Below are 27,624 nucleotides of genomic sequence, written 5' to 3'. Positions count from 1 at the left end.
TTGAAGACAGCAAAGAGAAATGCCTGTGATAGGGCACAGAACATGACAGTTTGAGTAACTCAGAAGTAGTTGGTACCAACTGTGAGAGGATAATGAATGATTATAGATTTATCTGGAGGAGATGTACATGGAAGGAAAAGACTGAAGGCGGAGGAAAAGGAAATAAGCAGTGTTGGGGCTGTAGACTGGAAAACACTGGAGTTATGGAAATCTAAAAATAAATACTGGATTGACTGGAGAGAAGAATGCAGTTAGTGTTACTGTTAATGACATTTCATCAGAACAAACCTAAACACAAACTGGAAAGGGTAGTTATCTGAAATTCTTGAATTCATTGTGAAATCCTGATGTTTTTAACGTGTCCTTATGAAAGCCACAGTAGCATAGTGGTTAGTGAAACAGTATTATTGCTCCGGACGTTGGAGGTTGGAGTTCAATTTTGATGTCGTCTCTAAGAAGTCTGCAGGTTCTCCCCATGTAACGCATGGGTATTCCCCAGGTGCTGCGGTTTTCTTCCACAGTCCAAAGACGTTTTGGTTCGTAGGTTAATTGGTCATTGTAAATTGTTCAGTGATTAATTCAAAGTTCAATGTACATTTATTATCAAAGTATGTATACACTATACAACCTTGAGATTCGTCTCCTTACAGGCAGTCACGAAACAAAACCTAAACAAATCCATTAGTAAAAAAGACCAACCAACACCCAGTGTGCAGAGAGGGAAAAAAAAAACAAATTGTGCAAACAATAAAAGTAAGCAAATAGCATTTAGAATGAAAGTGTGTCCTGAGACATGTAGCTCAGAGCAGGCCCACAGTCATGAAGCCCAGAGCAGGTCCTTGGCCTCAGCCTCAGTTTGGCGAAGGGTGGCTAGAGTTAAATCAAGGTTTGCTGGGTGGCACTGCTTGAATGGTTGGAAGAGCCTATTCCACACTGTGTCTCAATAAATAATAAATAATCAAAGATGATATGATGTTCCTCAAATTTGCATTGAGATTCATTAGAACGGTGTAGGACATCAGGAAGGTCAGATTGGGATAGAGAATTAAAGTGACAGGCACTTCAAAGCTCAGGGTTACTCTACAGCTTGAACCTAGGTGTCTTGCATAGCGGTCATGTGGGTTTCTATGTTGGAGAGGAGATTGCATCTGGGTATCAAATTAAGTTGGAAGAAGTGCAAGTGAATTGCCGAATCACTCAAAGATATATTTGAATCTTTCAGTGGTGGGAAGGGAGGAGGTAAAGGAGCAGTTGTTGCGCCTCCTGTGTTACATGGAGAGTAGGCTTCAGTAGAAATAGAACAGTGACCCAGATAGTTGCAGAGAGAATGGGCTATAGAATGATGAAAGGGAGTTGTTTCTAGTAGTGTCAGCATTTTCAAGATGGTGTAAATTATGGAGGCTGGTCTAATGAATATGGATACTGTTAGAGTGGAAGAAGAGGGAAAAATGAAAGTACTACCCTCAAACTGTTTGAGAAATACAAGGAGATGGACAGATGAGGTTGAGAGTATGGCTAACAATGGTGAAAAGAAAGCCACTATTAGTGAAGTAAAAGGTACAGTATCTCAGATTTAATTGTTTCAGTAGACTGTGTATTGTAGAGGACTTTGTATTTAGCCCTTTATGAAGTATTTTAAACTGTTTAATTTGTTTTTATCAGAGACTCTTAAAATCAGGAGATTGCTAGCAGTGAGCTTTGTTTTTTCAGGAGGACATAAGGATGCAGGGTTGAATTCAGCCTTCCATCCATTTTGTTAGAGGATAGTGTGGACAGGGAGGCTGTCCAGCAATGTCCAGCAATGCTAATTCCAGCATGATCTGGCATGGTAAACTGAAACTCAAAGAAATCAAAAGAAATGCAGAATAGTTAATTTAAAAAACACATTACCCACTAAGCTATGATTTTTGTATGTGAAAGCCTTTCCCTTAGCTCTGTGTGACTTTGAAGTCTTGACCTGGGTTTTAGCCAGGTATCGTAGTGATCACAACAATTCTGTTACAATCCGCAGACTCGCACGATGGCTCAGCAGATTATGTTGTGGTGCCACTATCTGCCATATGGTGAGACAGTACTGCAGTGGCATCTGTAGTTTAAAAAAAAATCCGTTAGATTGTGTAAGGATGCATACATCCAGGTGGTTTGGAAGTGTTTTGAGTTTGCATTCAAAACCTGAAACAATCTACTCTGCTACCTAAACTTTTTATTATTCAAACTGCAATCCTTAAAGAATGTAAAGAAAAAAGATAGTATAGCAATGTTTTTGCAGCAATGAACATCTCTTGACTTGATTGCCTCTTTCGTGACTTGTGTCAAAAATTTATTAAGAAATTTATTGAGTCAAACCTAACAATTAACAGAAAAGTTATAAAGAGATGTAAGATATGTTTGGAGTTGCCATGATCCAGAGTCAAAATAGTCAAGGAAACATTATGACAATATAAATAGATGAATATAATCTGAAGATAATGTTTTGATATACAGATGTTTTGTGCATGAAAAGTGATGGAATTGCATCAGTAATGATTCTGTCCCAAATTATGACTGATTTCAGATTTTGTCTGTCTTTTACCAATAGGACATAGGGGCAGGCAAAGGTAAATATTATGCTGTTAACTTCCCATTACGAGATGGAATTGATGATGAATCTTATGAACAGATATTTAAGCCAGTAAGTTTCTTGAATATTCTTCTATCTTTGTAGGTATTTAACTTTTCTGTGATTGATCATGCATTATAAATTGTACTATTTAGTATAAAGAGCTGACTTGTTCTACTTTTTAATGCAGATTTTGACTAAGGTTATGGAAATGTACCAGCCCAGTGCTGTTGTACTACAGTGTGGAGCTGATTCATTGTCAGGAGATAGACTTGGATGTTTCAATCTCACACTAAAGGGTATGTGCACATTTACCATATGTTGTAATGAATTCTCATGCATGCCTTCATTATTGAAAAACACAGCATGCTCTTAATGGTTTTTAGAGGACACCATTTTAGATTATTACTCTTCGTTGCAATAGGTCATGCTAAGTGTGTGGAATTCATGAAGACTTTCAACTTGCCCCTCCTGATGCTTGGAGGAGGAGGATATACAATCCGCAATGTGGCTCGGTGTTGGACATATGAGACTGCTGTAGCACTGGATACAGAAATCCCAAATGGTAATTATTGCACACAAAAGAATTTTATTAGTCCTAACTCTGAGCTTGTGAACTTGAAGCAAAAAGCTTACTTGTTTACTTAATGATTTCAGTAGGATCCCTGATGATATTGAACACATAAGGAAAATTGGTACAAAACTTGCATAGCTTGAAGTATCCATTCTGGAAATAAAGCTAGTTTAATCAGAAAATAATACATTTTTGTCTGCAGGATAAAATTTAAATATATTCTCAATTTATTGGCACTTAATCTTAGACTTTCTCAGAAGTGCAAATACTGTTGATGCCCTTCATAATTTAAAAGTTTTATTAGATTAATGTTCTAATTTTGTTTGTAGAGATAAGAACCTAAGACCATCTATTCTTTATTAATAACCTCTCAATTCTGACATCTGGGGCGGCACAGTAGTGTAGAGGCTCGCACAATGCTTTATAGTACAGACAACCGGGTTCAATTCCCACTGCTGCCTGTTCTCCCCATGACCATGTCGGTTTCTTCCGGGTGCTCCAGTTTCCTCCCACAGTCCAAAGGTGTACCCGTTGGTAGGTTAATTGGTCATTTAAAATTGTCCCATGATTAGACTCGGATTAACTTGGGGATTGCTTGATGACGTGGCTCGAAGAACCAGAAAGGCATATTCCACGCTGTATCTCAATAAGTAAGTAAGTCATCTTTGTGAATATTTTTCACATTTTCTTCTGCTTTTATATCCCTTAGAGACTAAATGTTTTTGTCGCTCTTAGTCACTTTTGAGTTAATGTAATGTAAGCAACTTAAAATGTCATCTCCATGCCTTGCTTCACAATGCTCTATGACTTGCTCAGCGTATCTAGCATTTTCTATTGTCAATTCAGATTTCTACTATTCACAATATTTCTCCTGTTTTTCAAATCAAATTTAGCACAGCTTATTTGATCCTCAGTTATATTCCTGCAGTACAAAAGAATTCCTTCTTTACCCTTGTTATAAATAATCACATTAATATTACATTAGTAATGTTGTCATGTATTTTAGTTGCTCTCATAATCTAAAACTTGTATTCTTATTTTTCTAAATTAGAATTACCATATAATGACTATTTTGAGTACTTTGGGCCAGACTTCAAGCTACACATCAGTCCTTCCAATATGATGAACCAGAACACACTGGAATATATGGAAAAAATTAAGTAAGTATTGTAATCTTACAGTAGGTCAGAAGCACAAGGGATGAATCCTGAATTCCAGTGTTGGCCGTATTGACTTTAGGTGAAAGCTATTTCTGAAGCTCGTCACATCTCCGTTCTTCAGATTATACTATCCACCTCCTTGGCACCTAAACCCTCCAAGCTTTTAGATCAGCTAATTTTTTGGGCAAGGAGCCCTTCAAGCCACAGCTATGCATGCTGTGAAATTAAAATTTCTAAGTGTGCAAGGTAATGCACTGTCATGATACAGCAATCTCTTGATCTAGTACTAGTTAATGTAAAAAGCTTCTGATAATAGACACCATAAAATGAGAAGCAGATATTGGTAGGTCTTAACTTAGATATATCCAATTAATTTGCAAATCGACAGTGTATTTTTGCATTGCCTGGGACAATGGTATTTCAGATTTAGGAGGTATTTAGATTTCTGAATCTATCATTACTTCTTTCACTTCATTTACTGTTTTATCAATTTATGTCTCAATAAACAACTTTAAATCAGAATCAGGTTTCATACTGTAGCCCTCCCAGCCAGCCTCAGGATCGCTCGGCTCGCTGTCGTCTAGGGAGACAGCCCTCGGCCCCGTCAAACTGGGTAATCAGTTTGTGTGGATGCTGTGTGATGTACCCCACCCCGCCCAAATAACAGACAATACACCAGATACGATTAAATGATTTACAGTTTATAGATATTACTGGAACTATATAATTAATAGAGAATAAAATATAAAAGGAAAATAAAAGGTGCCACACTTATCAAAGTTCAGTCTCTTCGTGCACAAACAGTTGGAGCTCAGGACCCTTCTTCTTCACCCTGCGACCCCTCGGACCACCTCGACCGGCCGCCTGGGACCAACAACGGTGGTCGACCAGATGCTCCACACGAGTCCGTCTCCGTCTCCTCTCCTCGCCGAACGCCCCGCTCGGGGTCCGACCCCGTTAGCAGACTCACAACACCTGGTCCATCCTCTGCCTCTCTCTCCCGCCTTCTCCCCCAAAACCCCGCGCATACAATATCTTACAGACACACCAAAGCATAACAACTATCGCAGTTGGTTCATTTGTCCTGTTATCGATAGATAATCCAAAACAAACTGCTAGCGGGAAGGACTTTCTCAGCGGTTAACATAACAAAGAAGCCCTTTCAATTATAACATAACAGAGAAGTCATTCTAATTAGACTACACAGTGACATAAAAAAAGAAACCCCTTACAATACCACCGGCAAATGTTATGAAATTTGTTAACTTTGTGGCAGCAGTACAATGCAATACATAATAATAGAGGGGAAAAATCTGAATTATAGTATGAATGTATATTAAATTGTTGAATAAGTAGTGCAAAAATTGCATTAGTATAACACCAATTTTAAATATCTTTTTTTTTAAATAATGCAAGCAAATTTCCTGAATTACTTTGGTAAAGTGGGAGGAAGTTAAGCCTTGTGTATCTAAAAGTAATTTTTCTCCATTTATGTTTTGCTGTAGAAATCCCCTTGAATACCCAGGTACCATGAGTAACTTACGTGCTTGAATAGTCAAAAATAAAATTTTGCATAATCAGTCTGTTAATTCTTCTTGGTCCAAGCTAGAAATTTGAATATTTGCCAAGCGAATTGAAAAGATAGTTGCTGAGGCACACTTGGGTGTTAATCATTATGTCTAATGTTGCTTCAGAGACTTGCCTTTGCACAATACAAATTAATGAACACTTCATTTTTTTCTACTCTGCAATTAGCAAGCTACTGGTCATTCTTACTTGACTTTGCGTGACTGAGTATGCACATTCTAATCCAAAACCTGATGGGATAAATGCTGGTGTTTCTGCTATCTCTGTTTACAAGTATGAGCAGAACTTCACTGAGCTTCTGACTCAGTCCCTGGTGCTGAACTTTTGTGATTACAGCAGACATTGTGTTTGTTCATTAATGAACTGTTTATTGATTCCATTCTCTGGAGAAACATGTTCACACTGAACACATCAGCATTTTAACAGCTTTCATCTCCCTACTTGTCTTTCAGTATATGACTTCTATCTTTAAACCTTTAAATATTAAATGAGCACCATTTCAAGTATTTTTCCTTGGGAATATTGTTAAAGGTCTTGTAATGTGTCAGTACTGAAAAGTTGAGTTAACAGAATTGACTTGCCCAAATGGCTGACACTTCGATGCATTACCGTAAGACTGCTGGACTGTCTGAACTGTGCGAATTGTCTAATGAGATGAGATGTTAAGATAAGCTCACTTTTCTCTCAGATTAGTATAAAAAGAAATCCACATAGTACTATTGAAAAGTAGGGAAGTGGGGTTAACTTTGGTGCCCTAGGTGGGAGGGGAGGCCCTTTGTCCTTTGAACCCTCTCCAACCTCAACACATTCGTGACACTATTCCATCTGCCAGCTCCTTTGCACGTTCTCCTAATTGTGCTACGAGTTCGTCCACCTTATTCATAATGCTACGTGCATCTAAATATAGCACCTTCAGTCTTGCATTCTTTGCCCTTATGAATTTTGCCTCTGTGGTACATCTTAACTCTTTATTCTGCATGCACTTATCTTTGCTCTGTCATTGGCTTGTCCTTCCTTACATTACATTATTGCATTACGTCATATACTTTAAACCTGCTGGCTCATCCTCAGTTCTATCATACTGGTTCCCATCCCCCTACCTTATTAGTTTAAGCCACTCCCAACTGCTCTAGCAAACCTACCTGCAAGGATATTGGTCCCCCTCGGATTCAAGTGAACCTGTCCCTTTTGTACATGTCACACCTGCCTCAGAAGTGGTCCCAATGATCCAGAAATCTGAATCCCTTTCCCCTGCTCCAATTCTTCAGCCACACATTTATCCACCACCTCATTTTATTCCTGTCCTCGCTGTTGCGTGACACAGGTGGCAATCCCGAGATTACTACCCTTCAGATCCTGCTTCTCAGCTTCCTTCCTAACTCCCAGTATTCTGTTTTCAGGACCTACATGTCATGGTAGAGAGAACATGCAAACTCCACATAAACATTGACTGAGGTCAGGATTGAAGCTGTCTTTCTGGCTCTGAATGTCAGCCACTCAGCTAGCTACACCACTGTGCTGTCCCTATTTAATCCCCGCTCAATTTTTTAAAAAATATTCTGTTTGTGGAAGGCAGCTGTGTCTAAGTTTTCTGCGTCTTCCCTTCAAATGAGTAGTGTCTGCACTTTATAAATAGTTAATTAATTGTAAAGCAGACCGAAAGGGGCATCAAAGACGTCATGTTGTATCTTTAATATTTTAATTGGAGTTTTGATCAACGTAGATTTTTAAGAATGAAGGTCAGAGAAATTGAAAGAATTATAGAAGGATTTCCAGAGTTTAGGGACATGTCAGCTGAAGAGGTAGCCATAATTGATAAAGCTCTGAAGGTAAGAAACAAAATTATGAGGGATATAGACAGGGTAAATGCAAGCAGGCTTTTTCCACTGAAGTTGGGTGGGACTACAACCAGAGGTCATAGGTTGAGGGTGAAAGATGAGAGGTTTAAGGGGAGCATGAGGGAAACTTCTTCACTGAGAGTGTCATGAGAGTGCAGGATGAACTGCCAGTACAAGTGGTGCTTGCAGGTCCAATTTCAACGTTTAAGAGAAGTTTGGAAGGTATATGGATGGTTGAGGTATAGAGGGAAATGGTCCCGATGAAGGTCGATGGGATTAGGCAGTTTAAATGGTTCGCCACAGACTAGATGGGCTGAAGGGCCTGTTGCTGTGCTGTACTTTTCTATCACTCTATGACTAAATGCTCCTCCACCTAGGCGTTGGTAAAATAATGTATTAGTTACTGGATTGGTAATTCAAGAAGACAGAATAAATGTCTGGAAGAATAACTTCACATCCCACTATGGCATCTGGGAACTAAGATATGATTATTTGAATAAACATTTTTTTTTAAGAGTTGTAGTCAGTAATTGTGATCATAAAACTTCCCAGAGATCTGCCAGCCAAAATTGATCTGGCTAATATGTGACTCTGGAGCCACAACAGTTTACTTGGGTCTTGACTGCATTTTGAAATGCTCTTGCAGGCCTCTCAGTTGTGTCAAAACATAATGAAACTAGGTGGACGACCTGGATGGATTTAGCAAAGTGCATTCAAGTCAGTTTGGTCTTGCAAATCCATGTCCTGAGCAGTTAGAGCCTGTGTATAAATTGGGAGAGCATCTCAAAATCCATTCAACCAACAAACTGCTGCTGTGAGCTCAGAATTGTTGTGACTTCATAATCCCTTGGTGTGTCCTTTCCCTTGCAAATAATTGCATTTTTTTATTGTTGACTCAAGGTAACGTTACTTGAGCATCAGGTGAAATATGGCTAAAAAAGCCACTGCTGATTAAAGATTAAAGGTTGCCTTTGCTTGTTGTATGTACGTTATAGCATAGCGATATATGTTATTTACGTAAATGATCAATGCAGTCTGAGGGTGTGCTGAGGGCAGCCTGCAGGTTTCAGTGTGCTCCCATCGTGCAGGCTCCCAATTTACTAACCCTGTGTGGGGGTGGGGGGAACCAGAGTACTGGCTCCAGTACGCTGGTTCCATTTGTGAATCCGTACTTTCCCATGTTGAACGCTACTTGTAAGAAACACTGAGAATAGTTCAGGGCAGAATGCACTGGATGGGTGGTTGGAATAGACTTCTTTGTTCATGACTGATAACTAAGTTGCTCACATACTGAGGGACATTGTTGCCAGAACTGATCCATAACAGATGGCGAGCAAATTATTTCTAAGGTTAAAATTAAGTGATGTTATCCTCATCATTCTTCCTTTCAAAAGCAGGTCTGCCAGTAACTGTCATACAAGTGCCCAGCATAACTCAAGGTGGAAAAGTGCAATTTTTATAATGAGGACATCCATCATCATGTTACAAGACATCTTGTGTGTCAAATAAAATGTACTCATCCCAGATCTATCTACCAGCTTCAATCTTGGCAACCTGCCCCATCTACCTATTCTGACTTCTCCCTTCCTTTTCAGTTGTGATGAAGGGACTTAGCCCAAAAGGTCTACTGTTTATTTCGTTCCAAAGTTGCTGCCTGACCTGTCAAGTTCCTCCAGTGTTGGATGTGTTACTCTGGATTTTCAGCATTTCTTGAGTTTTCACTCTGTGCATCGATGAGGCACTTGAAGTAGTTGTGATCATCTACCAGATGTGTCATATGGATGATTTGGCTCAGGCTGTAAGAGCTTTGATTTTACCCAGTTCCATTCACTACATATGAAGAAATGATTGAGGATAGTCTATAGAACTTAATATTTTGCTCAGTCCATCCAAGGTACAACAGTAGGTCAATAATATTGACATTTACTTGAAATTAAGCCAGATATATCCTGTAAACAGAAAACTGATCAAATCCCATCAGTCTATTTCAGAAGATTAGTTGAAGGTGTCCTTCACTGTTCTTGCTCACCAATTACTTATTGATTATCAGTTTAGATTATACTGTGATGTTTTAGTTGATCTAATTACACTCTGAATTCAATATAGGCAAAAAATAATTCATTCTCTGCTCTTCCACCTGTACTGAGAGTGGCAAGTATATTAGGGACATTTAAGAGACTCTCGGGTAGGCATGTGGTAAGAGGGTTATGGATTGGGTTAGAGGGAAAGAATTTAGTGATCATAGAGTAAATTAAAAGGGTGGCGCAACATCATGAGCCAAAGGGTCCATACTGTGCTGTATTGTTCTATGGTATTGTGATATATCATCAATGATTAACATAAAGTGGAAATCTCTGCTGGGGCCCAAGCTTTCTCCAATGGTATCCTATGATAGATTTCATACATCCTGGGAATTTATCAACTTTTATGTTTTACGTGATATCTATCATCTCCCCCATCTTAATACTGCAGACAGGACCTCCCTGAACTCACTGTGTTTAAGGTCCCTCTCCTTAATGAAGAGAGATGAAAGGTATTCACTTAAGACCTTGCCCCAAGTCCTCTGGCTTTACTCTTTCTCTAATTGCACTCATGCTGCTGATAATATTTAGAGAGTAATTTTATTTGCAAAGGATATCTCATGAGCCTTTTTCACCCTCTTAATTTATTCCCTGAGTTCTCTTTCACTCTCTATTTCTCAAGACCCTTGCTCAATTTCAGTTGCTTATACCTGTCGTCTTTCCTTTAATTTCTGATCCATATCCTTTATCATTCAAGATTACCTAATCTTGCCATTTTTACCTTTCAACCTTACTGGAACATGTTGACCACAAACTCTTACTAAATCTTTTTTAAAAGATTTACCCCCAATTTAATACATTAATTTGAGGGTCAACCTTATCCCTTTTCCATAACTATCTTGTTTCTTTTCTATGGCTGCCACAATATTAAATGGTAGTTATTTCTGTTGCCTTTAAAATTGTTCAGTTATTCTTGAAGTAATTTAGTATTTGTGTAATTTGTCTTTTCACAGACTGCGTTTATTTGAAAATCTACGCATGCTACCACATGCTCCTGGTGTCCAAATGCAGGCAATCCCCGAAGATGCTATTCAGGAAAATAGTGGTGAAGAAGAGGAGGGAGATCCTGACAAACGAATTTCAAGTTAGTAGTAGTCTGCCTACGTTTTACAATTGTGTTCATTTGTGATGAGACCTGATTGGTGGCAGAGAGTTCAGTAGTCTCATGCCCAGGGTGGTGTGGGGGCGTGGGGGCGGTGGAAGAAGCTGATTCCCATCCTAACAGTTCTTGTCCTAGGCCACAGTACATCCTGCCTGATGGTAGGGGGTCGAAGAGATTATAGGACAGATGGGAGGGATCATTGACAATGCAAAGGGCCCTACACAGGTATCACTTCTGATAAATATCTCAGATGGGTAGAAGACAGGCCCTGATGATCATATCATAAGTGTCCAGAGAATCATAACCAGATAAAAAAAATCCAAGATGGGCATGCAAGAAAAAGATTTCTTTTTAAATTCCTTTGAAGTGGAGTTATCCTTCAAAGCGATGGACATGAAAAGGCGGTCTGCTGTAGCGAGGAACCTGAATTGTTGAAAGTGCAACCACCTTCAGGTTGAATGTGCAGAAGGAAAAGTGTTTTCCCAAGAGATCTCCATCACCCAGGAATATTCTGTTTTCCAGTTCCTGTTCATACAAGTTGTGGTACATGTATACAACTATTGTATGTGGTACATGTATACAACTATTGTATGCTGTTGTTTGGCTTCTAGAAGTGTACAGGCTTCTAGAAGGAAAGACATCCTTGCCATAGAGGGAGTACAAAGAAGGTTCACCAGATTGATTCCTGGGATGGCAGGACTTTCATATGAAGAAAGACTGGATGAACTGGGCTTGTACTCGTTGGAATTTAGAAGATTGAGGGGGGATCTGATTGAAACGTATAAAATCCTAAAGGGATTGGACAGGCTAGATGCAGGAAGATTGTTCCCGATGTTGGGGAAGTCCAGAACAAGGGGTCACGGTTTGAGGATAAAGGGGAAGCCTTTTAGGACCGAGATTAGGAAAAACTTCTTCACACAGAGAGTGGTGAATCTGTGGAATTCTCTGCCACAGGAAACAGTTGAGGCCAGTTCATTGGCTATATTTAAGAGGGAGTTAGATATGGCCCTTGTGGCTACGGGGATCAGGGGGTATGGAGGGAAGGCTGGGGCGGGGTTCTGAGTTGGATGATCAACCATGATCATAATAAATGGCGGTGCAGGCTCGAAGGGCCGAATGGCCTACTCCTGCACCTATTTTCTATGTTTCTATGTAAAACTTGTGAATACTGCAACAGTGCTTACAATGTACATGAGGTATCCAGGAGTGAAAGGTATACTTTGGTTTAATGTATTAGGAATTTGATTACTGCTTTTCAGCTTTTAGATGCTGAAAAGAAAACAGTATTTTCCCCAAAATAAAATGCTTCATGTGGCTGTGTACTGAGTATTACACACCGGAAAGGTTTTGATTGAAAGGTTTGGCCTGAAATGTTAACCAACTGGAGTACAGAACGGAAAAGTTATTTAAGGTCCTATTTTTTTTTCCATTCGTTTTTTGTTAAAGAATAAGTATTACAAGAACGAAGACTTAGAGTATAAAATGTGACATAAATCTATGAAAGATAGACAAGCGGCTTAGTTCTTAGATTTAACAATTTTGAAACCAGCGACACACCCTAGTATAAACACAAGAAATTCTGCAGATGCTAGAGGAACTCAGCATCGAGAGGATATACTAGAGGAACTCATAAAGTTGAGCAGCATCTATGGAGAGGAATATCTTATTTGGGGTGAGATGTACAAATTCATAAATTATTTGACCGAGGGTAAATTATGCTAATCACAAAGGCGAGGAAAGAGGACTGGGTCGAGACAACAGAGACTTATGGAGAAGAGGAGTTCGGTGGGTAATAAAATGGATGAGTTCACGGCGCTAGCCAGGAGTCAGAGAACATTTCGGGAGTGCAGTGTTATGTGTTTCACTGGAACGGGGCTGCACGAGGACATACCCGATCAAAACTTCTCCATGGACGGCTTCCAGACCGTTCGGGCTGACCGGAAGTGCACTGAGAGCGGTAAGCGTAACGGAGTTGGGTGCTTACTGTTCTGGTTAACAACAGATGGTGCAATCCGGGTCATATTACGATCGAGGAACATGTTTGTAGCCCGGATATTGAACTTTTTGGACTTCGGCCATATTCCACCGAGGTACAACACTGGGCGTCACGGGAGGTTGTTGCTGCCTGTGGCCGTCGAACTTTGCAGCTCCTCCCGTGGAGGGTCAGACACCCTGAGCCAATAGGCTGGTCCTGGACTTATTTTCCATCTGGCATAGTTTGCATTTTGTTGTTTGATTGTTTGTGGTTTTTGTATTGCTATATTTATGCTCTATTCTTGGTTGGTGCGGCTGTAACGAAACCCAATTTCCCTCGGGATCAATAAAGTATATCTATCTATAAACATACAGTAACACTTGCATTGGTTGCGCTGAAGAATTTGGGTTACTTATATATACAAGTGCCTTTTATTTTAAATGTTTAATTGTTTTAATTATTAAAGTACTACTTAACTGGCAGTAAGATGTAGTTTCCTACAATGACAGACTATGAGAGAACATCGGAAGATTTTACATGCAAATTGTATGATTGGAACAAGTTGAAGTGAACTTTATTAAAAATGATTGTTTACTGAATAATTTGAAGTGTAGAAAAAGTGCTTTGGATTTGTAAAAGGAGTGCGATAAAAGGTTTTTCTTTTGCATGTATATATTTAAATGTTTATTTGAAAGGATACTAAAAATATATTGATATAGAACTGGGGCAGTTGATCCTTTTTGTTCAATTGCAGTCCGAGCATCTGATAAGCGAATAGCACGTGATGATGAATTTTCTGACTCTGAAGATGAAGGAGAAGGAGGCCGGAGAAATATTACACACAACAAGAAATGTACTAAACGAGCGAGAATTGAGGAAAAGAAAGAACCAGAAGAGGGAAAACTAGGTGAGTACTCAAACATAAAAGCAACCCAAATGTGTAGAATTCAAATATATGTAGGTTTTTCCCTCAATGCCTACATGTTCAGACTTTCCATGAGCTCAAAGACCGCAAGACAGAAGTATACGGTAAGACCAAGCCTCAGGCAGTGAAGTTTGGGGTCCCACCACAGGACAGTTCTGGCCTCTATCTGCTGACACAGCCATATTTCACTCTGTTAATTTATCTATTAAAGGCTGTTTAAATGATTTTTATTAATTATATAACTAATAATTGTGTAATCAGGTTTTAAAAATCTATGAACCTACTACAAATTAGTTAAAATATTAATATGAAGTAAAATAAAAATGCTGAAAATTTAATTACAAGGAGAAAGCCAGGGAATGTTTAAATTAAGGGTGATAAACTATTTAAGTAAATAGAAGGCTGGATATGAAATGCATGCAGTCTTCTCTGCTTTTTGGAGTTACTTCTGGAATCATTGATGAGCCCAGCAGTAAAGTGTGGGGTCAGTTGCTTTGATACCTGACCTGTGGCATAATGCAATGTTAACATTAATTTCAAGAGACCTAGAACATAAGAGTAAAGATGTAATACTGAGGTTTTATAAGGCACTGGTCAAGACTGTACTTGGAGTATTTTGAGCAATTTTGGGCTCCTTAGCTAAGAAAGGATGTGCTGGCATTGGAGAGGATCCAAACGAGGTTCACGAAAATGATCTTGCGAATGAAGGAGTTAATGTATGAGGAGCTCTGGGCCTGTACTTGCTGGAGTTTGGAAGAATGAGGGGAATCTAATTAAAACATACAGAATATTGAAAGGCTTAGAGTGGATGCAGAGGGGATATTTCCTATAGTGGAGAAGTCTAGGACTCAGAACATCACTTTATAACAGTGATGAGGAATTTCTTTACCTAGAGGGTGATGATTCTGTGAAATTTATTGCCACAGGTGCCTGTGGAGGCCAAGTCATTGGATATGTTTAAAGCAGAGGTTGATGGGTTCTTGATTAGTAAGGTTATCAAAGGTGACGGGGAAAAGGCAGGAGAATAGGGTTGAGAGGGATGATTAATGACCCAAATTGGAATAGCAGAGGAGAATTATCGGGCAGAATGGCCTAATTCTGCTCCTACATTTGTGGATCTTAAGTTAAGATGGTGTTGAGCGTTGGAAGGCCATCTGTGCCAGTTGCTCATTGTATTGCTGCCCTCTCCCCTCCCCCCCCCCCCCCAACAGACTTAATCTGGACTATTAGGTCTGTTCAAATGGGCGACAGACAATTACTAGAAAAGAAAGAAGGTAAAAGATACAAAGAAGGTGTAGGTAACTGAAATTGGAAAATATTGATCCAGTTACTTAGATTGTGTAAGCATTATTGCTGAATTGCCATTTGTGCTCTAATTATCATGATTTGTTGTCAGAATTGATTTTAGTTTTTAATATCTATTTATAAAATAAGTGTGGGCGAGTGAAAAGGCAGAGGCTGGTTCGATCTGTAATATCAAGCAAAATGGATGCATTACCGCTGTGGTTACTTTCCATACTTGTTAATTTCCATAGGACTATGGTAGGCCACTCAGCCTATCAAGTTCACAACATTAGTGATAAACCTAAATCTTCCCTGTTTCCTCATGTGGATGTTAAAAAGTGACAATCAGCTGGAGGAACTCAGCAGGTTGAGGAGTATCTGTATCTGTGAAGGAAGGTAGTCGTTGGTATTTCAGGTTGGAATCTTGAATCAGGAGTGAGGGCATAGAGGAGACATGGCTATTATTTGGCAGGAGAGATTCTAGCATCTCCAATCTCTTGCGTCTTTTACTAATACTTCGAAGCACAGGTTTTAATCATAAGATTATAAGACATAAAAGCAGAATTAAGAAATTCTACCCATTGAGTCTGTTCCACCATTCTATCATGGCTGACTTATTACCCCATTCTCCTTCCTTTTCCATGTAACCTTTGATGCTCTGACTAATCAAGAACCTATCAGCCTCCACTTTGAATATACTCAATGTGTTTTCCTCCACAGCCTTCAGTGGCAATAAATTCCACAGATTCATTACCCTCTGGCTGAAGAAATTCCTCCTCATCTCTATTCTAAATGGACGACCCTCTAGTCTGAGGCTGTGCCCTCTGGTCCTAGACTCACCCGCTACAGGAAACATCCCCCTTGTGTCTGCTCTATCCAGAACTTTCAATATTCAGTAGCTTTCAATGAGCTTCCCCCATCCCATCCTCAATCTTCTAAACTTCAGCAAGTACAGGCCCAGAGCCATTAAAATGCTTCTCATACGTTAACCCTTTCATTCCCAGAATCATTTTTGTAAACGGAATCATTTTTGTTGTGTTAAACATTCTCTGGACCCTCTCCAATGCCAGCACATCTTTTCTTAGATAAGGGGCCCAAACTGCTCAGAATACTCCAAGTGCAGTCTGACCAGTGCCTTATAAAGCCTCAGCATTACATCCTTGCTCTTATATTCTAGTCGTCTTGAAATGAATGCGAATATTGCATTTGCCTTCCTCACCAATGACTCAACCTGCAAGTTAACCTTTAAGATGTCCTGCACAGGATTCCCAAGTCCCTTTGCCCTTCTGACTTTTGCCCACTGACACTCTTGAATTTCTGGCATACTGCTAGTGCTTTCTATAGTGAAGACTGACACAAAATACATTAACTTCCTCTGCCATTTTATTGTTCCCCCATTACTACCTCTCCAGTGTCATTTTCCAGTAGTTCCAGTATCCACTGTCAGCTTAATTTGCTCTTATATATTTGAAAGTAGTTTTTGTATCCTCTTTTATATTATTGGCTAGCTTCCCTTCATATTTCATCTTTTTTCTCCTGATGGCTTTTTTAGTTGCCTTCTGTTGGTTTTTAAAAGCTTCTCAATCCTCTATAATTTGCCCTTTCTTTTGCTTTCATGCTGTCTTTGACTTCCCTTGTCAGCCATGGTTGCCTCATCCTTGCTTTAGAATACTTACTCATTTTGGAGATGTATTTATCCGAATTGAACCCAGAAACTACAGCCATGTTGTTCTGCCATCATCCCTTCTAGTGTCCCCTTCCAATCAACTTTGGTCAGCTCCTCTCTCATGCCTCTGTCGTTCCCTTTACTCCACTGTAATACTGATACATTTGACTTTATCTTCTCCCTCTCAAGCTGCAGGGTGAATTCTATAATATTATTATCACTGTCTCCCAAGGGTTCCTTTACCTTAGGCTCCCTAATCAAATCTGGTTCATTTCACAACACCCTTTCCGGAATTGCCTTTCCCCTAGAGGGCTCAACCACAAGCTGCTCTAAAAAGCCATCTTGTAAGTATTCTACAAATTCCTTTTCTTGAGATCCAGCACCAACGTGATTTTCTCAATCTACCTGCATATTTAAAAACCCCCATGACTATCATAACATTGCCCTTTTTACATGCCTTTTCTATCTCCCGTTGCAATTGATACCCACATCATGACTACTATTTGGAGGCCTGTGTACAACTGCCATCAGAGTCTGTTTATCCTTGCAGCTTCTTAACTCTACCCAACAGGATTCTACATCTTCTGATACCGTGTCACCTCTTTCTAAGGATTTTATTTCATTTTTTACCAACAGAGGTACCCCACCTCCTCTGCCTACTGGCCTTTTCTTTTGATACAAGGTATATCCTTGGATGTTTCTCGAAAATGTCTTGATAACGTTTGTTCCTCAGATAACACTACTAAAGGAGACTATCAGCTCACTAACGCCCAGGGAAGCTGAAGATATATTTCTGAAAATTCTCAAGTAGACAAGTACCTAAATGAATAGTGATTGTCTAGAAATTGCACACATTATTAAATGACTGATCTTATCCAGTCCCAAGAATTCATTAGGCATGCTGTTCTTCAAATATTATCAATAGAGACAAAGAATGAGAGTGCAGCGAAATTCTCCTGAATCTTTATAAAACACTGGTTGAGCTTCAACTGGAGAATTATGTTTTTCTGCTCACCACATTATAGAAAGGATGTGAAGATCTCCATCGAAAGGCCTAGATAAGTGGACACGGAGAGGATGTTTCTGATAGTGGGGGGGGGGGGTGTCAAGGACCAGTGGGCACAACCTCAGAGTAGAAAGACTCCCTTTAGAACAGAGATAATGAGGAATTTCTTTAGCCAGGCAGTGGTGAATATGTGGAATTCATTGCTACAGGTGGCTGTGGGGACCAGGTCATTGGATAGGTTTAAAGCGGAGGTTGATAGGTTTTTAATTAGTAAGGCAACAAAGTTTATGGGGAGAAGGCAGGGGAATGGGGTTATGAAGAAGAATAAATCAGCCATGATGAAATGATAGAGCAGACTTGAAGGGCCAAATGACCTGATTCTGCTCCTATGTCTTAATGGTCTAAACACAATGGAGAAGATTCAGTAAAGATCTATAGGAATGTTTCTTGAGATGGAGATCCACAGTTACAAAGATAAATTAGACAGGCTGGGGTGATTTCCTTTGGAGAAAGGAAGGCTGAAGGAAGATTTGATAGAATAATGAGAGTATATAATAAGTGAGTGTTCCCTCAGGTAAAGTGTTTGAGAATTAGAAGTACAGGTTTAAGATAAAGAGGAAGAGAAGTAAAACTGGTGTAAGGGGCACTTGTTTTATGTAACATAAATTGGAATATGAGATGATGATCAGGTTATATGAGAGGAATTCGGCCCATCTTGTCTGATCTTTGAGGGAACTGGATACATGCGTGCTGGAGAGAAAATTGCAAGGCAACAGAGGAAGTGCTGCTACTTGGAACTAGAATGTGGTACAGATAGAGGGCCATCAAAGAAATGATGGGCCAAATTCCTGTCATAAACTGTAACAATGTTGTGATTCTATGTTACACTCTAGGATATCCAAAGATATTAGGAGTAGATTTCTTTTGCTTTTGTGATAATCTTTATGCTTTATGCTTATGAGGTAAATCATCTCTTCCCTTTGAAGTGTAAATCATTTGAATTACAATTTATTAATTACCTATTAGCTGAAGAAAGTTTTCTCAATCGATTTATGCTGTGAAGGAAAATGGCAGCATTTAGTTTTCATACAGATTGAGAACTGTAATTCCTTTGCAATAAAATGTCTTTTTTTATGAAAACAATTATTTGATAGCACTTTGGAGACTGCAAGTAGTTGCAAGAACCACATACCATCAGGGGCATACTTAAATTTCATCTCTATAAGTTTCTGCAGGATCTAATAATGTTTGAACTGTTTTCAGATACCAAAGAGGAAGACATATCTAAAGATAGCAATACAGACATAACTGATGCAAAGGGGTAAGTTAGATTGCTGTGTGCATATTATTTGAAATTAATGTACGGGGTCTTTCTTTTGTTACATTTAAAATGGCGATTTTGTTATGGTAATCTGTGGAATGCGGCTTTGTTGTGTTTTAACGCTGCAGAGTTTGCGCTAGCAGCTTATTGTGGTTTAGAGGGTGATAAGAGGGTGCTATTAGCCAATGGGTGGTTATGTATCGTTTTGTTTTCGGATGCCATGCTGTATGATATGACTGTGGACTGAGTTTTGGCGGGGAGTCAGGAGGAGAGACGAGGAGGACGGCGGACGTGCGGAGAGGCTCCGGTCGATCACTTCAGGTCGTCCCGAGCCGTGGGTCGACAGAATTCGGGGGGTCGTCTGACGTCGAATTTGAGCTCCAACGGTAGCGCGCGAAGAACTTGGACTTTGATAAGTGTTGGCGCCTTTTTTTTCCCATTACTTTCCTCTCTGTATCAAATGTATATTAATGCCCTAGAATTAGTAATATCTATAAAGTGTATGTGTAAAAATTTACTGGGTGTGTTGGCTGATGATTGATGTTTGTGATTGATTCGGGCGACGATTGACCCTGAGGGGACTGTTGAAGCAGGTGCTGGGCGGGATTTCCCCTAGACATTCACGAGCCAATATATCGGAACGTTACATTAACAACACTCATTGGAAATAACATGACTCAAGTGAAAAGCAAAGGGACTAAGCTGTTTTGTTGAATTTAATTGAGACCCAGGTGCTGTATGCTTGGTACTTCATCTGACTACTTTTGAATAATTGGAAGTTAATTTTAAATGTCTTCATTGTTTTTGAAGTTGAAGCCACAAACTAATATGAGTGCTGAAACTGCAGGAGGTAGCTGTTCCAGGGCTTCCAGCTTCTGACCTCTTCATTGTCCTCCACTAGATGTTGTATTTTTTTTACATTGTGAAAGAACAGTGTCTGGCTGAGCATTAGTCTGCTGCTTCTTTGCCAGTTAGTCATAGAAAACTATAACAGAAACAGGCCCTTTGCCCCATCTAGTATATGCCAAACTATTAATCTGCCTAGTCCCATTGACCTTCATCCGGACCACAGCTCTCATTAACCCTCGCATCCATGTACTTATCCAGATTCTGAAGTGTTGAAATCAAACCCACATCCACCACTTATGGTGGCAGCTTATTCCACATTCCCACCACTCTTGAGTGAAGAAGTTCCTCCTCATATTCCCCTTAAGCATTTTACCTTTCATCCTTAATCCATGACCTCTAGTTGTAGTCTCACCCAACCTGAGTGCAAAAAGTCTGTTTGAATTTACCCCGATCTATACCCCTCATAACGAGGTATACCTCTGTAAAATCTCCTACATTCTGGGGAATAAACTCCTAACCTAATAAACCTTTCCCTATGACTCTCAAATCCTGGCAACATCCTTGTAAATTTTCTCTGTACCCTTTTAATCTTATTGACATCTTTCTTCTATCAGAACTACACACAGTACTCCAAATTAGGCCTCACCCTTGTCTTATGCAATTATAACATAAATTCTCAGGTCCTTTCCCCAGCACATTGTTTTATGAAGGTCATTAAGCCAAAAGCTTTCTTTACGACCCTACCGACCTGCGACACCACTTTCCATGAATTATGGATATGTATTTCCAGTTCTCTTTGTTCTACCACGCTCTTCAAGTGCTCTATCATTTACTGTCTAAGACCTACATACCCTGGTTGGTCCTACCTAAGTGCAACACCTCGAGCTTGTCCGCATCAAATTCCATCTGTATTTTTCAGCCTATTTTTTTTCTGCTGGTTCAGCTCCCACTGCAAGTTTTGATAGTTTTCCTCGCTATCCGCTACATCCCCCCCCCCAACCCTGGTGTCATCCGCAAATTTGCTGATCCAGTTAAAGCCAGTATCATCCAGATCATTGATAGAGATGACAAACAACAAAGTACACAGGATTGATCCCTGTGGCACACCACTAGTCACAAGCCTCCAGTCAGACAGGCAACCCTCTACTACCGCTCTCTGACTTCTTCCTCAAAGCCAACATCTAATCCAAGTTTCTACCTAATCTTGAATGCCAAACGACCGAATCTTCTTGACCAGCGTCCCATGTGGGATATTGTCAGATGCCTTGCTAAAGTCCATGTGGACAACATCTACTGCCTTGCCTTTATCAACTTTCCTGGTAACTTCCTCAACTGTATGATTGGTTAGGCACGACCTACCATGCACAATGCCAATTTTGACTATCCCTAATTGGACCCTGTATGTCCAAATATTTGAATATCCAGTCCCTTAGAATACCTTTCAAGAACTTTCCCACTACTGATGTCAGGCTCACCAGCCTATAATTTCTTGGCTTACTCTTAGAGCCTTTCTCAAACAACATAAGCTATTCTCCAGCACTTCACCCGTAGCTAAGGATGTTTTTAATATCTCTGCTAGGGCCCCTGCAATTTCTGCTCTAGCCTCTCTCAGGGTCTGAGGGAACATCTTGTCAGGTCTGGGGATTTATCCACCCTAATTTGCCTCTAGACAGTAAACATCTCTCTAATCTGTATAGGGTCCATGACCTCGCTGCTGCTTTGCCTCACTTCTGTAGACTCTGTGACCTTCTAAGTAAATACAGTTTCAAAAAATCAATTTGAGATCTATCCCGTATCTTTCGGCTTCACACATTGATTTTCCAGTGGACTAATTTTGTCCCTTGCTATCTTTCTGCTTTTAATATATCTGAGAAGCCCTTAGGATTCTTCTTCACCTTGTCTGCTACAGCAACCTCGTGCCTTGTTTTACCCCTGCTGATTTCCTTCTTGAGTGTTCTCTTGCATTTCTTATGACTAAAACCTTGATTTTTGAGAGATATTGACACCCTGCTTAGGAAAAAGGAGATGCACAGCAGATACAGGCAAAGAGGAACAAATAAGGTTCTTGAGGAATGAGTTGATGCTTTATTATTCAGAGTTGTACAGCTCTGTGGGTTCTGTTTACTTGCAAAATTTCTGAAGAAGGACACAAAGCACATAGGTCCTGCACTTAATAAAGTGGCCACTAAATGTATGTTCATGGCCGTCTGCTTCTGTTGCCCATTCAGGATTGGACATGTGTGTTCAAAAATGCTTTTTGCACACCACTGTTGTAACACACGGTTATTTGAGTTGCTGTCACTTTCCTGTCAGCTTGAATCAGTCTAGCCATTCTCTGATCTCTCTTATCAACAAGGCGTTTTTGCCCAGAGACCTGCCACTCACTGGATGCTTTTTATTTTTCAGCTCTATAAACTCTAGAGACTGTTGTGTGTGAAAATCCCAGGAGATCAGCAATTTCTGAGAAACTCAAACCACCCCGTTTGGCACCAATAATCATTCCACAGTCAAAGTCACTTCGATCCCACTTACATTTCTTCCCCATTCTGATGTTTGGTCTGAATAAAGGCTGATTTATACTACACTGTACTCTACGCGAACCCTATGCCGTAGCCTAACACGCACCTCTCCCATAATGTAACTACGCGTCGCAGCGACGCAGACCACATCACTGTGATTGGTCTGCTTGGTAGCGTTGCATTTCCTCCTATGCTGCAATAGCTTGCCATTGGGCGACTGAAGGGCAGGGAAGGAACTCTGGCTGCAATGCTTTCCATAAAGCTTTACAGTCCTCCAAAATTATGGAGGACCCTGTGCTTGACACCAGTTTGTAGCTAGCTGCTACAGCCTGTTGACTTCCACCTGAAGCTAAAACTCAAATAGCGATTGCCAGTCTCTGAGTATACTGTGCGTACACTGATGGGTTATGAATGGTTGGAGACGATGAACCAAATCGTCAAATCTACCTGCCAACATCTGAAAATATTTGAAATGCTTGTCCTTGTCCAAGTCTCTCAGTGGCTGGACAAGCACAGAAAATTCACCCTCCTTCCGTTTCAGTCGCCATTGTTTGAAGCTTGAGTTTCTTTGCGTTGAGTTTCAACACGAAGAAACTCAACGCAGTGGCATAGAAACCCCATCACCAACTAGCGTTTTGGCGGTGAATTGCAGAGCGACGCAGACACACCAACGCACAGGTATAAATGCTCACAACAGCATAGCCCACTTGCGTAGGCTACGGCGCAAGCTAGTACACACAAGTATAAATCAGCCTGAACATCTGAACCTCTTAACCATGTTCACATGCTTTTATTCATTGAATTGCTGTCACAGGATTGGCTGATTAGATATTTGCATTAATGAGTAGGTGTATCCAATAAATTGGTCACTGAGTATATTACTATGATTTTGTCTGTAACAAAATAGAATAGAAGTTTTAGAAAGTTTTAGAATTCATGTTCATTTTTTTCTTATCATTCAGTGCTTGCATTCCGATATACAAGTTATCAGAACTGGCTAATAATATGACTTCTCTTTCAGGATCAGGTCTGAGCAAACCATTAAATAGAATGTGGAAAAAGCTGTAAACGTCCTTCAGTTTAGGTAGCATCTGCGAGAGAGAAGCAGTATTTCCATGTCGGATCAGTGAACTTTCGTCAAAATGGATGAATTTTGGAGCCCGCTAATGCAGCAAACGGAGGTCATATCCCAAAGTAACAGCTCTGCTTTTGAAGGCTAAAATCTTTTTATACTTTTTCAAGTGGACCACATATTTATTTCAAAACCAGGTCAGCTTTTTTCTTGACATTCCGAAAAACAAGTACCAATAGTCCTAATTATGAAACTGAAAGAAACATTTAACTTTAAAAACCACCTTACCGATATTGCAAATAATAGCATTTGTAATTAATGTTTTTTTAACCAAACAATTTTTCTTATAACTGAGCTATCTGTTACTTTGTTAAAACTTTTTACTATCTTTTACACAAATTTGTAATTAAATGTTGTTACATAACTGAATAGTGCAGAAGTGAGTGTGTGTGTGTGCGTGCGTGTGTGTGTATATGTGTATGTGTGATATGGAAAGGTATTTACTCGATGACAAATGTAAAGCACCACCATGATTTCTGTTTTGCACCTTGATGGCATCTTCAAGACAAAACTATTCAAGCTTTTACTTAGCATAACAATACAAGAACATTCTGTTTGTAGACACCAATTTCAAGTTAAAAAGCCACCTACTTGATCAGGTATTTTAAGGATTAGAACTAAATAGAATGAAAGGACTAATGGAATTCTGTTTTGTATGTGACTGGTGCTGATGCAGAGAATTCGTCAGCTTTCTCTGTAGGAAAATCATTTGACAAGAAAAATATTAGTTTTCCAGGTAATTTATTTTCCAGTCATTTATTTTGCTGCTATGGTGTGGGGGCAGGGGTAGGGGCTAGGTGTAGGGGAAAAGGTAATCTAAGGTTCCGAGCATTTAATAACGTTTGATTGTCCTTTCCTCACAATCTAAAATCTCCTGTTACTGAGTTCTTCACCTCCTTCTGGCTTCCCCGACCCCCTCTCAGAATTCCGCAATATCAAACTTAAGTGGGTTCCAAGACTTTTCAGTATCCTGCCATTTTGATTTTGGTTGGGTAATGGTAGGCAGATTTGCACTTCAGTACAGTTCAATAATGTACTGTTTTATTTTATTGTGAATTATATATGATCTAATTTAGCAGAGCCTCAGTGTTTTGCTCTTCGAAGGGCTATAATATGATCCTTGCTGTTTATGTGATGCACATGCTAAGTTAAAGTCTAGAAGTATCCTCCAGAAATTGCCTTGCCAATCAAATGCCTTGATTACTATGAATTTACTGACTTACCTCAGAAAGAGTTGGTAATTGTCCACCTGCTGAACCACATGATGTCTTAATTGCTGTAAAATACCTTTGGCATTGCAAATGACTTTTTACAAGCTTGGAGTCATATTTGTTCTGTTAAGAGTTTTTTTTAAAAAAAGGTAAATATCTTCTATTTACTTTGTTTTTACTTTTCATGTCTATCTATTCCATTCACCTCTTTGTTTTCCAATTGTGTTATTCAATTAAATATTCTAACTGATATTAAGTTCCATTTCTGACTTCTCATTAATCATTCTTCAGTATGCTTAAGGAATTGCACAGAAGTCCTGTTGAAACCACAGTGCTTTCAGATGACTTGTTGACAGCAGCATGCTTTGCAAAAACACTTTAGAAAGTCAATAGGCAAGTTCATGGCTAATGAGTGGCAGTGCTGGTAAAAAAAACATTAGCTTCAGAATTAGTACTATAGAAATAGTTACAGATTTCCACTTTTCATGCACAGTTGGGATTTATTGAAAATCTTTTACATTACATTTCATTACGACATTACTAAAATATTAAAAGTTTACTAGGTTCGAATCCAATTGATAGGAATGGATAGCGCTACTTTTTTTTTTCCCAGTTTGGAGTTTCAAGCCCTTTCGTGTTCTCTTTTCCCAGAAAAAAATATGGTCAATTTGTCCTCAGAGAAGAGGTAAAGAACATTTGTAAGAACATTAGTATATTTTTTAATAGTACATTTTCGACCCTAAATGTTTTTGTCTGGAATGTTCTGTTTCTCAAGATATCAGCTTGCTTAGCAAACACCTGAAGCTCCTATTTTAATTAATATTGAAATATATTTGAAAATGATGCCTAAAGTTAAAAATTGAAGTAGAATTTAACATTTGTGTTGTCATTGTACATATCTCCAATATCTGCCATAATGGAGTGCTCTGCTAATAATGTCTTTTTTTTCAAGTAGTCTCATCAAGTGCATATGAAACACAACCAGGGTCTCAGGTTCAAGTGTAGATTATCCAAATGGGAATTTAGCATTAAGATTCCTACAATCTAAAAATTCGATCTAAACAATAATTCTGTGCGCTTCAGAATTCTGAATATCATTTCTGCAGTTATTAAAAATGGTTGAGGAAAAAAAAACAAAATTCATTTAGCATTCCAGTTGTGTTGTATGTGCCAACACTGCAAAGATCTATAGCCCCTTGAGGATATGGAATGTGATTACCAGAGAACAAGGAGCACAAGCAGTGTTGGGTCATTAATATTGTAGTGACTAGACGGAATGCCTTCAGTATATTCTCATTATATCTACATTATACTGTGAAAATACCTCACTGTACACAGACATAAGAAATAAAATTCACTTTTTCTCTTGCTGGTTCCAATTAAAGTGATTGATTTCTGATCCACGTCTTTCAAATGACTTGTACTTCAGTGAAAAGGCCATTTGGATTTGTGTTAAAGGAATATCTGCAGTGTGCAAAATCGAACAAGGCAACAGAAATTTATAAACCAATGTTCAGTAACTAATTGATGTGGCCAAGTTTAATATTTCCCAAAATCCTATGCAGATTTTTTTTTATTTCTAAAAATTTATACCAAGATTCAGGGAAGATAGTTCAAAAAAAATAATGCCATGCCTGACGAATAATGGTAGAATTTTACTGTGGGTTATAAGTGCTCTTTTCAGTTTGATATCTTTTATATTCCGTATTTTCATCTGTTCTTTCTTGTTGCCATTTGAGCAATTTAATTTGGTGCGATTTGTAAGGTTTTTTTGTGTGGAGGGGTTGGAGTTTAATGTTCTTGCAGTTTGCATGATGTTTTTCTGCGTGGGAGGGGATGGTTTGATGATCATTTTGCTGGTTGGCACGATTTGCTAGTTTTTTTTATGCACAGGGAGGTGATGTTTTTCTTTGATTTCAATGGTTTGTTTTGTAGCTATCTGGAGAATCTCAGAGTTGTATACTGCATACATACTTTGATAATAAATGAACCTTCAAAATACTATGACCATTATTGTGTCTGAATGCAATTTTAGAATTTATTTGGAATTGGCTCTGAATATGTGGATTTGAAGTTAGTCAAAATGGTTCAATGTGCCATTTAATTTCAGAGTATGTAAGCAATATACAACCTGAAATTCTTGCTTACCGCAGTCATTCTTGAAACAGAAGAATAACCCCAAAGAATGAATGACAGAAAAAAATGTATGAAGCCCAAAGCCGTTGCCCCCCTCTCACACACAAGAAGCAGCAAGTAGCATCAACCATCTCTCCACTTACTCTAGCAGAAAGCGTCAGCACCTCCCGCCACTCACCATGCAAGCAACAGCAAAGCCCCAAAGAGAGACCATGGTCTACAGTCCATCAAAACTACTTCTCATCCTAACATTTCAACATCCCTCAGGCTCTCTCACTAAAGGACAGAGAGATATCACTCCTTCCTCAGCAAGAGAAGAGACAAACAGTCACTGTTTTGACGTTACAGTCTGTAGTACCATTTTTATTTTGAGTATCCCGACTCAAGAATCGGCAGCAAACACTCACCATCGAGAGAAGGAGAGCACTCAAACTGCGGTTCGAAATTGTGATTGAAGTGAGTCAACACAGAAGATGAATGTTAAAATTTTTATTATATGTTATATGAAGTGAGGTGACTTGACATATCTAACTATCTTCAAAGAAAATTATGGAAAATTGATTTTTCTCTCATTTTATAACCTTAGAGTGTACTGAGAGTCTTAAAGCAAAATAGGGTAAGCTTTAATCTTTACAGTCAAAATGGGCAGAGATTGCCTC

The 27,624-nt window shown here is 39.2% G+C and overlaps 1 protein-coding gene across 1 annotated transcript in view; it reads left to right on the top strand.

The window, feature by feature from the left end:
• LOC140194139 (histone deacetylase 2-like) overlaps positions 1-25,085 on the top strand; it is a 68,257-nt gene extending 43,172 nt beyond the window's left edge. The window contains exons 7-14 of the mRNA XM_072251617.1: positions 2,579-2,671; positions 2,790-2,898; positions 3,024-3,164; positions 4,225-4,333; positions 10,793-10,923; positions 13,671-13,823; positions 19,061-19,118; positions 23,508-25,085. Coding sequence (XP_072107718.1) covers positions 2,579-2,671; positions 2,790-2,898; positions 3,024-3,164; positions 4,225-4,333; positions 10,793-10,923; positions 13,671-13,823; positions 19,061-19,118; positions 23,508-23,535 — 822 coding nt within the window. The 3' untranslated portion in view covers positions 23,536-25,085. The remainder of the gene's footprint in view (positions 1-2,578; positions 2,672-2,789; positions 2,899-3,023; positions 3,165-4,224; positions 4,334-10,792; positions 10,924-13,670; positions 13,824-19,060; positions 19,119-23,507) is intronic.
• Positions 25,086-27,624: the final 2,539 nt, after the last annotated feature.

Source organism: Mobula birostris, chromosome 2 (genome assembly GCF_030028105.1).
Source record: "Mobula birostris isolate sMobBir1 chromosome 2, sMobBir1.hap1, whole genome shotgun sequence".
Taxonomy (NCBI): domain Eukaryota; kingdom Metazoa; phylum Chordata; class Chondrichthyes; order Myliobatiformes; family Myliobatidae; genus Mobula; species Mobula birostris.
The sequence above is the reverse complement of the archived record's forward strand: the minus strand, read 5'-3'. Positions and strand labels throughout refer to the sequence as shown.